The sequence below is a fragment of the Neopelma chrysocephalum genome, unplaced genomic scaffold (genome assembly GCF_003984885.1).
Source record: "Neopelma chrysocephalum unplaced genomic scaffold, ASM398488v2 Primary Assembly neopelma1_347, whole genome shotgun sequence".
NCBI classification, from domain to species: Eukaryota; Metazoa; Chordata; class Aves; order Passeriformes; family Pipridae; genus Neopelma; species Neopelma chrysocephalum.
The window spans coordinates 3,033,864-3,046,050 of record NW_020898011.1 but is presented as its reverse complement, the minus strand read 5'-3'; the positions used below and the strand labels follow the sequence as shown (position 1 = coordinate 3,046,050).

The window sequence follows — 12,187 nt, the reverse complement described above, 5'->3', positions numbered from 1 at the left end:
CTAAGCAGAGTAGAATATTATCCCTAAGCAGAGTAGAATATTATCCCATGAGTCTCTCCTTGAAGCACATTTGAATAGTTTTGTTGCCATAAGATACTCTTCCCTCCTTTTTTCTAGGCCAAAGGAGTTTCCTACATGAAAGCATTTAAAATTAAAATCACGTTTTCAACTGATTTCAACTGAAAATCTTTCAGAAATCTGTACTAATATTTTATGTTCTCAGTCCTATTATAGATGTAATCATCTCCTTAGGACTTCAGCTTTTGCCTACAACCAATCCTAATTCTCTCACTCATGAAAATAATGGTGTCCTAGAGCTGTTGTACCTTACATCTCTCTGACTCCTTGCTTTGCTCTAGAACAAGTGAAGGGAAACAGCAGAATGTTGATTGCAGTGGAATTTTTGCTGCTGTTTCCTTACATTAATAATTGTCATGTCCTGTGATGCTACGGAAGGATTAGAAAATGTCCAACTACTGACCAGTTAAAAGCACAATTGAAAGTGTTTTATTTCTCTCTCTTTTGTTTGTGGACAATGAACCATCCCATTCCCATAAAGTTATGTTAATACTATGTCTAAATGTATTTCTAGACAGGTTCAATATTTACCAAAAAGGTGTATGTTAATGAGGAGCATGAGTTAATTAATGAGAACCTCACTCTGGCCTTGATGTGCTGGATCAGGGGACTGGAATTAAAGAGGGAGTGTAGATTCCCACCAGTTCACCATGGAAATTTCAGGTCAGAAAAGATAACAAAAAGGCAGCTGTACAGCTGTGCTCAAAAGGATCTTTTCTCTCACCTCCAAATTGGGAAAAGTATTGTTTCAGGGCAATCATGTGACCTACTGCAAGGTTTCTAAATTCCCTACTCTCCACAAAGGTCCGTTATTAAGATGATTTACAACTAACTTCACCTTTTAGTGTGAATTTTGAGCTGTGCCTCGTGGGTGTGTGACACAGCCTTACTCTGGGTGATGGAGAGCCTCCTAAAAATGCCAAATAACTTCCCCAGGTACAAATGGTGAGCAGTTTAAGGAGCGGAAGGAACGTGAATTTCCGGATCCTGGATGTGGACTGGTGCACGTCTGACAAGGTGGTCCTGGCATCAGATGATGGGTGTATCCGAGTCCTGGACTTGTCCATGAAACCCTCCTGCTTCAGGATGGATGAACAGGACCTCATAGGTATGGTGACTTCATTTTGCTATCAGCTGGTAGGTAAAATGCACTTGTAATTTGAAAGGGGACCATGAAAACGTTCAGCATTTCTGTTAGAACAGAGAATTGTCACATGCAGAGATTTTGATGCCTCTCTAGTGGTTTTCGAAGATACAGGTAAATGTTTATAGGCTTAGGTCATAGGGATGTTTTTTTAAACAACTCACACTTTTGAATATCTGAATTAGAATGAAAATGAACAAAATAAGAGGTTTTTGTGCAAAAAGTCTAGGAAGTTGTCTTAAAAAACATTGGTACATCACTTAATTATCAGTACCTACATCACTGACATTCATGGCATGGTTCTGAAACATTTGTAATGTGTGAAAATGTCTTTTCTGAATTTTTTTCAGGTATCAAAGGCAGTTTGTAGACTGATTCATTGCATTTTAGACCAAACTTTCAAACAGCACTCACATTGCTCTTTTACTTTTTTGCCATATGTTTAAGAAAGGAAATGAAATATTTAACTAGTTAACTAAGCTACTTTTTTTTTTTAATTACTAATGTTCCAAATAACTGGTTTTGTTGTAATCTTTTGAGTCAATCCTACCTTCACTCATAGAATTTCCTTAAAACATTATATTCCCTTAATGTAGATTCTGACTAAGACATATTTGGAAAGTTGTGATGTGGGGAGCTGTGGTGTGGAATGCTTGAGAGAACGTGGAATTTATCACAGCTATTTTTGCTATCAAATGAATGTTCTGTAATATTAAGTTGTAAAGATTAATGTTGTAAAACCAAGCCCACTTCAGTTAGGATGTGCCAGCTGTCAGGTTGCCTGTGATTTAGCTGTCCTGCCTCTACACTCTGGCAATCTTTTAATTACAGAATCACATTTACTGGATTCCTACATCATTCAGTGCATGCAAAGTACAGGGAATTTCTGAATATTTAATAATGTAGCTGGTTGGTGCTTGTTTTACTCCTCAGTCAAACTCCTTACCCAGACCTTGTACTGAATACAGAGTTACTGACTTTTAAATCTGTGTGACAGCAGTTAATCCTATAATTTTCATGTTATTTCTCTGCTAAGACAGACAGGTATTAAACTTCCCAACATCCTTTCCAGATGATGGGTGTTAATCTTGTATTATACTGGAGAAACCACAGGGGCAAAGCAGAACTAACCATGGATTTGGGTACAGCTTTCCTTGTTTTCCAACATGCCCTTGTATAGCAATAATCACTGTATACAGCTCTACTTTATACCACTGTAATATACTCCAGGAGTCTGTGGCTAAATCCAATATGGAATGTCCTGAAATTCTCATTAGAGGAGGGTTGATAACCCTGTCCCTTCCATGAAATGTTTTTGCCTGAGTGTAGAGATAAGCTTTTATATCTGGTAACCTGGGCTGGCTATATGAAAATACTGTTATTTATGATCTTCTCCTGCTGGCAAACAAGGTGAGACATTTTCTGTTTCCTGAACACGGTGTTATTGGACATTAACCACTCCAAAATGAATTTTTTCTTTTGTTTCAGAGCCTGCCTGGTGTCCCTATCTGCTTGTTCCCAGGGCTTCATTAGCTTTAAAAGCATTCCTGTTGCATCAGCCATGGGATGAGAAATATTCTCTGGATATAATGGACGTGTAAGAAGAAATATTTGTCTTATTATTTTTTAAATCTTACATATTTTATTGGTCTTTCTATGCAAATACCTGTCAGATATATAAGTTTTCTCAATCTTTGGGACAGTCAAAAAGATAATAAGTTCAATATTTATTGCTAAAAGTAATAAATAGAAAAGGCTTCAAGGTCAAGTATTTTATTTATTTGGCTTTCAGTAGCACTTGAAAACTGCCTCAGTAGCTATTGAAAACTGCTCTCTGCTTTAAGGTACTGGCAGTATTTTTAGGTCATTTACAGGTTATTTTAATTCTAAAAACAACTGTGTGTTCTCTTTGTTCTAAAAGTTAATGTAGTGGTCAGAGTTGGTTCCTGAAGTGTAACTGGAAGTGATACTCTGATAATCTGATAAATCTGTCTGTACATCTTCACAGGAGCACATTTTGTATCCTATATTGTGTTTGGGTACTGCCTGTGGGCACAGAATGATGCTCCAGGCATTGTCATTTTCATTAATTTTAAGGTTAATTAATAGAAGAAAAATGGGAAAAGAAAGATTGGCACTGGCTCTGAGGTTGAGAGAAAGCAAAACCAATCTTGCATCACTATTTTGGAACTAGTAACCAAAGAATCTTTCATGAGTGGCTTACCATAAAAATGTGAAAGATTGTTTCCTTATATGTTCTTGTGGTTTTTTCTACTACTTCCATTTCAGATAATTCTGTCATTTTGGTAATATAAAAAACCTTTTTCTTTTTTTTTCTTTGTTTTTTAATCCAGAGATTATCCAGAGAATGAAAATATTAAAAACCTTCTTCAAGAGCAGTTGAATTCATTGTCCAAGTAAGAATTTTCCTGTTATTACTTGAGTAATGTCCAGAATTCTGAAAAAGCAAAAAGCCTGAAGTTTGTGGCAATTCACAGCTTTAAGGAGAAAGAATGCTTTTTACCTCTCTAAAGATAAACTTGAGTCATGACAGCTTTTATTTTAAACAGTTAATTTTTATGGAACTCTTAAAATTGGTGCTTCAAAGATGCTGATTAGTGTCAATATATATTTGGAACTTTGGAATTTTTTGGAATTTGGAATTTTTTAAGCAGTACTTCCCAGGGATTGTGTGATTCTTTGATGTTGGTCCAGGCACTGCTACTTAAATACTTCAAGGTTTGTTAGGATATTTAATTCTTCTCTGAGGAAGAAAAGATAAACAATTCTAAAAATCCTTTATTGAAGAGATATTTCTGAATAATGTTCATGCACATTGCTCTGCTTGCACAGCAAACAGATTTTGACATTCCATTTAAACCATGAAAATTGTAGTTCAAGCTTCCTTTAGTAGGACAGAAAAGGTAACAGCATATTTCTACCCAGTCTGAAACATATGTAGGAAACCTAAATTCATGCATGTGTATCCTTTATGAATTATTAGTAATTGAATTAATACTGGAATTAGTAGAATTACTGCAGACTAATTTATAGCTTTGTGTACATCCTTGTGGTGTTTCCCTTTATTGCAAGGACAGGGAGTTCCTCATGGACTCACTGGACTTTGCTCCTTGACATCAAGTTATATCTCAAATTATATATAACTGTTTCCATAGATTTTAATTCAGAAAGGAAATTGAGGTTTGATTTTTTTTCAGTTTGTATGTGATATAAACTGTTTGTGCTGGAAACCAACCAGCTGAAAAACTTGCACAGCATTTTATTGATTATTTATGGCCTTCTCTTTTGCAGTGACATAAAGAAACTTCTGCTTGATCCAGATTTCACTCTCTTGCAAAGATGTCTCCTGGTTGCCAGGTAGTAGAGATTCAGATAATTTTACCAAATGTTTCCTGGTAAAATCTTGATGCTTTTAATGCATATGAATGAGCTGAAGTTTAGCTACTCAACCAATTCTTTAACTCCTAAACTGCTTTGTCACCCATGTATTAGAGAGTTTTTAGGACCAAGAATGGACATTTTACCTTACTGAAACATAATTTTATTTGCTTACTGGATACAGAGAACTTCCCTCAGTCTTGGTGCTACTTTTACAAATGCAGTTCTGCCAACTGTGTTACATTTAGTTGTGCAAGGCCCAAAAATGTCAGTCAGAACTTTCACAATAGATTATATGCAAACAGGGGAGGGCCTGGTTTTTATTTCAAATGTGTTTGTTCCCTGTGGTTCTTCTGCCTAAACTGAACTAATTTTAGTCTGTCTGTATTCAAAGATGTTTTTCAAACTTAGTAACTTGTGGTTGAAAGAGGATACTAGTGATTAAGTATAAAATAATATTAAATACCAATTTCCACATATTTCTGTGCTGAACATTCCCTGAGTTTAATTGCTATTCTAATTTCCCTAATTTTTCTCTTGTAGTTTATCCCATTAATGCAAGGCACTTGTGATCTCCACAAGAATGCATTCCTTTTGTAAAAAATTAAATGTGTCTTATTTTTACATGACTTATGAAAAAAATACAAACCTATTTGACATCCTGATTTGTGGCTTCTCAGGCTGTATGGGGATGAATCTGAACTGCATTTCTGGACTATTGCTGCCCACTACTTGCACAGCCTGTGCCAGGAAAAACCTGAGAAACCAAGAGACACAGCAGCCCCTCAGGAACAGCTGGTTAATCCTTTGGATATCTGCTATGACATACTGTGTGAAAATTCCTACTTCCAGGTATTCCAAAGAGTTCAAAAACAAATTTAATAGGAATGTCATCAGCACAATAAACACTCAGCATTGTAACCCTCTTATCCTAGAGCATTTCCCTGGACGTATTTCACTTTTTTTAGTGACATACCACTCTGGATTAAGTCATTCCCCGTTACTTAAAAACAGGTGGTGTTCCAAAAACTCTCAAAATACTTCCATGTCCTCTAAATGCTTTTTTTATTTCTTACAGTAGACTTACATTTAAAATATTTTTCCTCCTTCATCCAGAAATTCCAGCTGGAAAGAGTAAATCTCCAGGAAGTGAAGAGATCAACGTATGATCATACCAGGAAATGTGCTGATCAACTTCTCCTCTTGGGCCAGGTTTGTGGGTAATATTTGAATTTTTTATTCTTCTTCTTCCCCTATCTGTTTAAATGTTCCTCTTCCTTTTATAACTCTACAAAAGGAAATAAATGGGTATAAATAAAAATTAATTCCACATATTAATTTACATTATATTCATGATGGGTTTTAAGTGCTATCCTTATTATGGAGGCTTTATTGAAATAGAATCTTAATTATTGCTACACCAGTAGATATTTTTATAGCCTGTTTTAGAATAACTTTCATTTGCTCCATGTCTTAAAAAGGGTAAAAATAGACTTTTAAACAGAAGTGAATATGTTGTGGTCAAAGTTCTATTTTTTCTCTTGCCAGACTGACAGAGCAGTGCAACTGTTGTTAGAAACCAGTTCAGAGAATGCCCATTATTACTGTGATTCACTCAAGGCTTGTTTGGTCACAACTGTCACCTCATCAGGTCCCTCTCAAAGCACCATTAAACTGGTGGCAACCAACATGATAGCCAATGGAAAGCTTGCAGGTAAAGTATCACTTTTTATAAACTAATAATTCTGATCATTATTAAGGTTGCCAATAGAAACAGGAGAGCAGAGAGTCCTGTTGTGGTAGATTTATATGCTGCATGTGTTACAACTTGTGCTACCTTTTTGAGTTAACACAAGTTAACCCAAAAATAATCAGTGACTCAGTTATAAAGTTCAACTGGTTTAGATTCATTTTCACTGGAAAAGTTACTTCTGGAGTGAATCTTGTGGCAGTTGTTTGCAGAAAAGAGGCTGAGCACATAAAGATGTATAATTTCCACTTTTCCAGTTAAAGAATTGATTAAAATTTGGTGTCCTGTTACAAAGATGAAATATGGACTTGGTTTCCTTTTTAGTTCAGCCCTTGTTTCAAAACATGTGTTTTCTTACAAGTGCAGGTTAATTTTGCTTCATGCAAGAGCTGTTCACCATATAACAGTTGACTGAAATGCTCAAAGACATGCAGAGAAAGTACAAATGTCTGTACTTGCCTGGAAAAATACTTTCCACTCAATAGACAAGTAACACTTCACTGTCAATACATTATAGACAACATTGTAAATTAAGTAAATACATTTCATGGCTAATCCTTTATTTTAATTTAAAGACCATTATCTCTTTCTGATGAGAAATCCTGTGAACCCCTTGTCATTTTTATTTAGAGCAAATATAGATGAGAGCTTTGTGTGAGAAAACATCCAGTAGCTGACACCCAGAAATTAGGAGTTTTCAACATCTTTGTGTGCTAAGAAGGATACAGAGATGCTTTTTTGGGGGGATGAATGACCTGAGCACACTTTTTTCCCCCTAACTTACTGTATGGAGTGGTTTTTGTTCTCCAGAGGGTGTCGAACTGCTGTGCTGACACCCAGAAATTAGGAGTTTTCAACATCTTTGTGTGCTGGGAAGGATACAGAGATGCTTTTTTGGGGGGGATGAATGACTTGATCACACTTTTTTCCCCCTAACTTACTGTATGGAGTGGTTTTTGTTGTCCAGAGGGTGTCCAGCTGCTGTGTCTCATCGACAAGGCTGCTGACGCCTGTCGCTACCTGCAGACCTACGGCGAGTGGAATCGTGCAGCTTGGCTGGCAAAGGTGGGTCATTCCCCAGCTTCCAGTTTGCCAAACTACCTCCTCAGCATGTGTATGAAGGGTGATGAGGGTGCTGAAGTGCTCCAAGGTTAAATAACTGAAGCATCAGTTTGAAATACCATCATCAGTTCTTCCAATGTCTTAAGCTCCAACGAGCCAATCCATTCAATTAGCTTTGGCAGGTTCTTCAGCCTTTTGACTACACAAAAAGAGCCTAAAAAGGGTTGGAATACTCAATTTTCTAATTTTTGAGCAGTGGTTTGTGAAGTTGCCTGTAGCTGTAACAGTACAAAGTTTGTAATGATCTACAAATCCACTTCTGGAAGTCAGTAAGCCACTAGGCAGTGGATTTGTGCTGAGTCCATGTGATATGTGCTCATTTCAAACTTAGCACCATTCATCAATTTGCATCACCACCTGTTTTGGTTTGCAGACATAATTACAGTAATTATAAATATTAATTAATTAAGTAATTAAAAATACCTAGACACAGCATTACTTCCCCATGTTATAATGGGCAGGAGTCAGTAAAGATTTTTCATTGTCTCTAATTAAGTTTCTGTTATGTTTCCTGAAGAAAGCATGGCAAATTTGTACTCAGATTTTCTAAATGAGTGAATCCTGCTTTTAAGAAAAAGAAAGGTGTTTTGTCCTTAAGTCTTCAGGAATGGGTAAAGATTTCTAACTTCTTCATTCTTGGGGTAAAAATAATGTTAATCACACGTAAAAAGGGAGTGACCCAAGGGGAGTACTTTTATACCTAGATATTTCTCAACTTTCTTCATGTTGTATTAATTCAAGGGATAGGTGTACTTTTTATTAATAACTGATAGTTTCAGAAGCTTTTCCTTCTGACTCCTTGGCTTTCCCCCCTCCCACAGGTCCGTTTGAGCTCGGAGGAATGTGCTGATGTGCTGAAGCGGTGGGTGGATCACCTTTGCTCTCCACAAGTCAACCAGAAGTCCAAGGCCATTCTTGTCCTCCTGTCCCTTGGATGCTTTACCAGAGTGGCAGAGATGTTGCACAGGTAATGATGGAACAGCACAACCTGTGTTTTCTCTTGTCCAAAATCAGACAAGATGTAGTGACTCAGATGTCAAGGGGGGCTCTGCAGTTCCTGACATTTGTTTCTACTTTAGCATGTTTTTCTGGAATTAACTTCAACCTCAGCAGTGCATCATTTCTGTAGGCTGCAACTGATACATTTTTAAATTTACTGCAGGCTTTAAGATTGCAAGCACCCACTGGCCAAGCAGCAATGATTTGTAGTAACTATGATTTTTTCTGAGTAACTTGAGCCTTGATCTTTCAAACTGCATCAAATGCGAGTTATTTGAGTGCAAGGGAAGATGTAAGAAAGTTTTAGAAAACCTATGTGCAAGTGTTTTGGTGCAATGTCCTGGTTTGTATCCTAACAAATGATTCTCTCTTTTTTTTTCCCATTTATCAGCATGAGGTACTTTGACAGAGCAGCTTTATTTGTAGAAGCTTGTCTGAAGTACGGGGCATTTGAAGTTAATGATGATACAAATATCCTTTTTTTGAAATCCTGTCTGCATCTGTGTGGTCATACACAGTGAGTATGTGTGAGCCTATGTTAGATGAACCTAGTCTGCCCAGAAATAGGAGTTCCAGCTTTTATTTTCCAGGTTGTGCAGCTTGAGGGAAGTATAAAGAAACAAGTAAAAAGGTGTAATTTCCATTATTACCTCGTCCTGATGGCCTGTGAGGTCTGAGGTCTGGAATACAAACTAAAACTGAAAAAAATACAGTGATAGGAGAGAAAAGAGGGGATGATAAAATGTTCTTGGAAATAATTGCTGCAGCCTGTATAGTGCAATCAGTGGTTCAGTTACCTTTTAAACATTTTATGTCAGGAAAAAAACCAAACCTTTATTGAACCCCTTTGTACACCATCATATTGTTTCAGTGATTGATGAAAGGAGTCAGTTCTGAGACAGTGCAAACAAAGAAATTAAAGGTCACTATCAATGAGCTGAAAATGCAATAAGTATCATAAAAGGTGGCTAAAGAATTGCTCACTAAAATCTGCACATCTGACCTGGTGTTCTGGAAACACTGAGCAGTGTCTGCAATTTTTGTAATGTATGCAATAAATAATAATGCATATTTGTACTGTATGCAATAAATAATAATGCATAATAATATTACATATGTAAGTGATACCTGATCCTGGTTTGTGGAGTCATCACTGATGTCAGCTTGTAAATAGAAAAAGCCACTAATAAGTCATGTGGGTAGCTCGAGGTCTAATTAACAAACAAATCTTATAATGTGACCTTAATTTTATTTTTTAATTTCTATTCCAAGTTACACCATTGTGTCGTGGTAGGGATTTATGCATATCTGAAATGTATCTGTTGTAGTTTATATCACTCTGCACATTGCTTGATAATCATTCAACAGTAGGATTTAAAGCAACTTTATTCTCTTTATTTGGGCTGAAAAATATTGGATTAACACCACTGACAGCAATTTCACACCGGGAGAGCAAAGGAGTAAGAAGGAAAAAAAAGGATTCTCAGTTTTTTCATTGTGCTGTTAATTTGTGTTTTCCTTAATGCTTCATTTACATAAATTGATCCATGCTGTGTATGCAGATTATGCCAGGAGCTTGAAGCTCCTGGGCTTCAAACAGGGAGCTGTTCTCTTTGCCTCCAAAGCAGGAGAAGCTGGGAAAGAGTTACTGACTGAACTCAAACAGCCTAAGGAGGAGGTGACACAGGAGTAAGAATTCCATGTTTCTGAGCTGATCTGGGTTGTCAGACTGAGATTCCACTGTGTGAAAATACATCTTTCTCTTGGATCACTCTAATAGCTGATTTGTGTGATTTGAGCCAATACTGTTAAATGTGTTTGAAGTCAGAATTAAGAACTGTGGCGTCGTTTCTTTTTGGTAAAATTGTCTCCACTTTCACAAGAGGGGAAAGAAGCCTGTGATAAAATTATACAAGAATATTTCAACTTCTTCAACTGTAGCAGGAATCAGATTTTAAAGTGTGCTGAAAGAGTTGCATACCTGTGTAAAAGTCCAGTCCATTTACTTCTAAAAATCAAACCTTTATAGTACTTCAGTACTGTTTTATTTATATGTATAAATGATTGAGCCTGTACTATAAAATTATAAATATATTTAAAAATAAACACAGATCACAAAGCACACGGTTCTTCCCTGGAACATTGTGTTTTCTCAGTCCAGTTTTTCAGTTTAAAATTCCTGTTATTTTAGATCAGTTCACTGTACTGTCATTTCATAACTGTCTGGAATGGGATCTGTAACAGGTTCACTTACAAATGTTACTCTCCTGACATTCCAAAAATCCATGAAATGTCCTTTTTTTTTCAGTTCAGGTGTTCTGTTCCATGTCATTTTTAAGTGTGCACTCCCTGCACAGCTTGGGAACTAAATTCTGCCTTGTGTTGCCTGGGTCGTGGGATCAAAGGCTGGGAAAAGTATCCCAGGAGCAGCAGGATGGGCTCCTGCAGAACAGGCAGGACACTGCTGCTGCTGTCCCAGTCACTGTTTTGTTTGTAATTTGAATGTGTGATGAACAATATGGTCCAAAAAGCCAAAATTCTGGCTTTTTCATTAGATATTTCTAACCCTAATCTAATATCTGATGATCCAGATGCTCAAGGATGCCACCAAAATCATATCCTTCCATTTGTGTGCCAGCATTTCAGTATTTAACTACTTGTTTGCATCATTGTTTCTTGTGTCAGATGTATCTTTGCTGTGTGTTACTGATGAGGAATTTTACAGCTGGGGGGCTGTAAAAGTGACATTGCCCTTGCAAATTGAAGACTGTGCCATGGGAAAAGTAGTCTGGGCTAAAAAATTAAGTTCTTCCTTTTGCCACCTTTTTGGAGCTACTGAAGTTTAATATGTTGTAGTGAAAAAAAATCCTGTAAAATGTCTCTTGTTTGAATGTAATTGGTGGCTTGTCTACTTATCTAATCTAATCTACATTGGATTTTTCTTATGGTTGAGTATTGTGGATATGTGTTCTACACTCCTTCCTGGAGGAGCATCTGCTCTGGGACATCTCTAACTGCAGAAAACTTTTTGGTTCAAATCTAAAATAACGTTTCCAATAAAACTGGAAAGGTTAGACTTGTCAATAATCTTGTGGAATATAAATTGAAAACGTGAGTGTCATCATTCTGAGTTGAAAAGTGAGAGTTATAATTGCAATGTGTCTTCTTTTTTCCTGCCACATCTTACATAGATCATAAAATTCTTTGTTCAGTGTATGGTGAACTGTGTTATGTAGTTACTGTAGCTTGGGAAAATAAGTACACAAGAAAATTTGCCTTAAGTATTGACTGGTGAGAAACAGAATTAAGTAAAATTTGACTGTCATTACCAGTGGCCTAAATTCTGTCTCACATTGACCACTCCAACACTCCTCAATCCCTGCTCTTATTTTTCCCAGCAGTACTCATGGATGGGGTTATTCCAGAGCACACCCAGGCTTGTTCTGTGACAGATCACGTTCAGTTGTTTGTCAGTGAGTCTCTGGAATAAATCTGCTTTAATATACACTTGGATTTGTAACTAATGTTTTTAAAGAAACACATTTCAAAGGCCTTTTAATACTGAATGTTTCTACAAAGTGTGCAGGCTGCAGAATACTGTGTGGCATTCCCAGCTGAAACCTTGATGATGAAAATGGAGTGTAATAAAAGTGATTGAAAAGTTTATTTAGATAATGTTGCAGTCTCACTACAAT

The 12,187-nt window shown here is 36.6% G+C and overlaps 1 protein-coding gene across 2 annotated transcripts in view; it reads left to right on the top strand.

Moving 5' to 3' along the window:
- WDR11 (WD repeat domain 11) overlaps window positions 1–11,057 on the top strand; it is a 39,109-nt gene extending 28,052 nt beyond the window's left edge. For both annotated transcript variants that reach the window (XM_027705678.1, XM_027705677.1), the window contains exons 19-29: window positions 1,015–1,186; window positions 2,711–2,819; window positions 3,577–3,639; window positions 4,535–4,600; window positions 5,302–5,473; window positions 5,738–5,833; window positions 6,170–6,335; window positions 7,339–7,436; window positions 8,315–8,460; window positions 8,884–8,963; window positions 10,028–11,057. In XM_027705678.1, the coding sequence (XP_027561479.1) occupies window positions 1,015–1,186; window positions 2,711–2,819; window positions 3,577–3,639; window positions 4,535–4,600; window positions 5,302–5,473; window positions 5,738–5,833; window positions 6,170–6,335; window positions 7,339–7,436; window positions 8,315–8,460; window positions 8,884–8,963; window positions 10,028–10,185 (1,326 nt within the window). In that variant the 3' untranslated portion in view covers window positions 10,186–11,057. The remainder of the gene's footprint in view (window positions 1–1,014; window positions 1,187–2,710; window positions 2,820–3,576; window positions 3,640–4,534; window positions 4,601–5,301; window positions 5,474–5,737; window positions 5,834–6,169; window positions 6,336–7,338; window positions 7,437–8,314; window positions 8,461–8,883; window positions 8,964–10,027) is intronic.
- The last annotated feature ends 1,130 nt before the right edge of the window (window positions 11,058–12,187 follow it).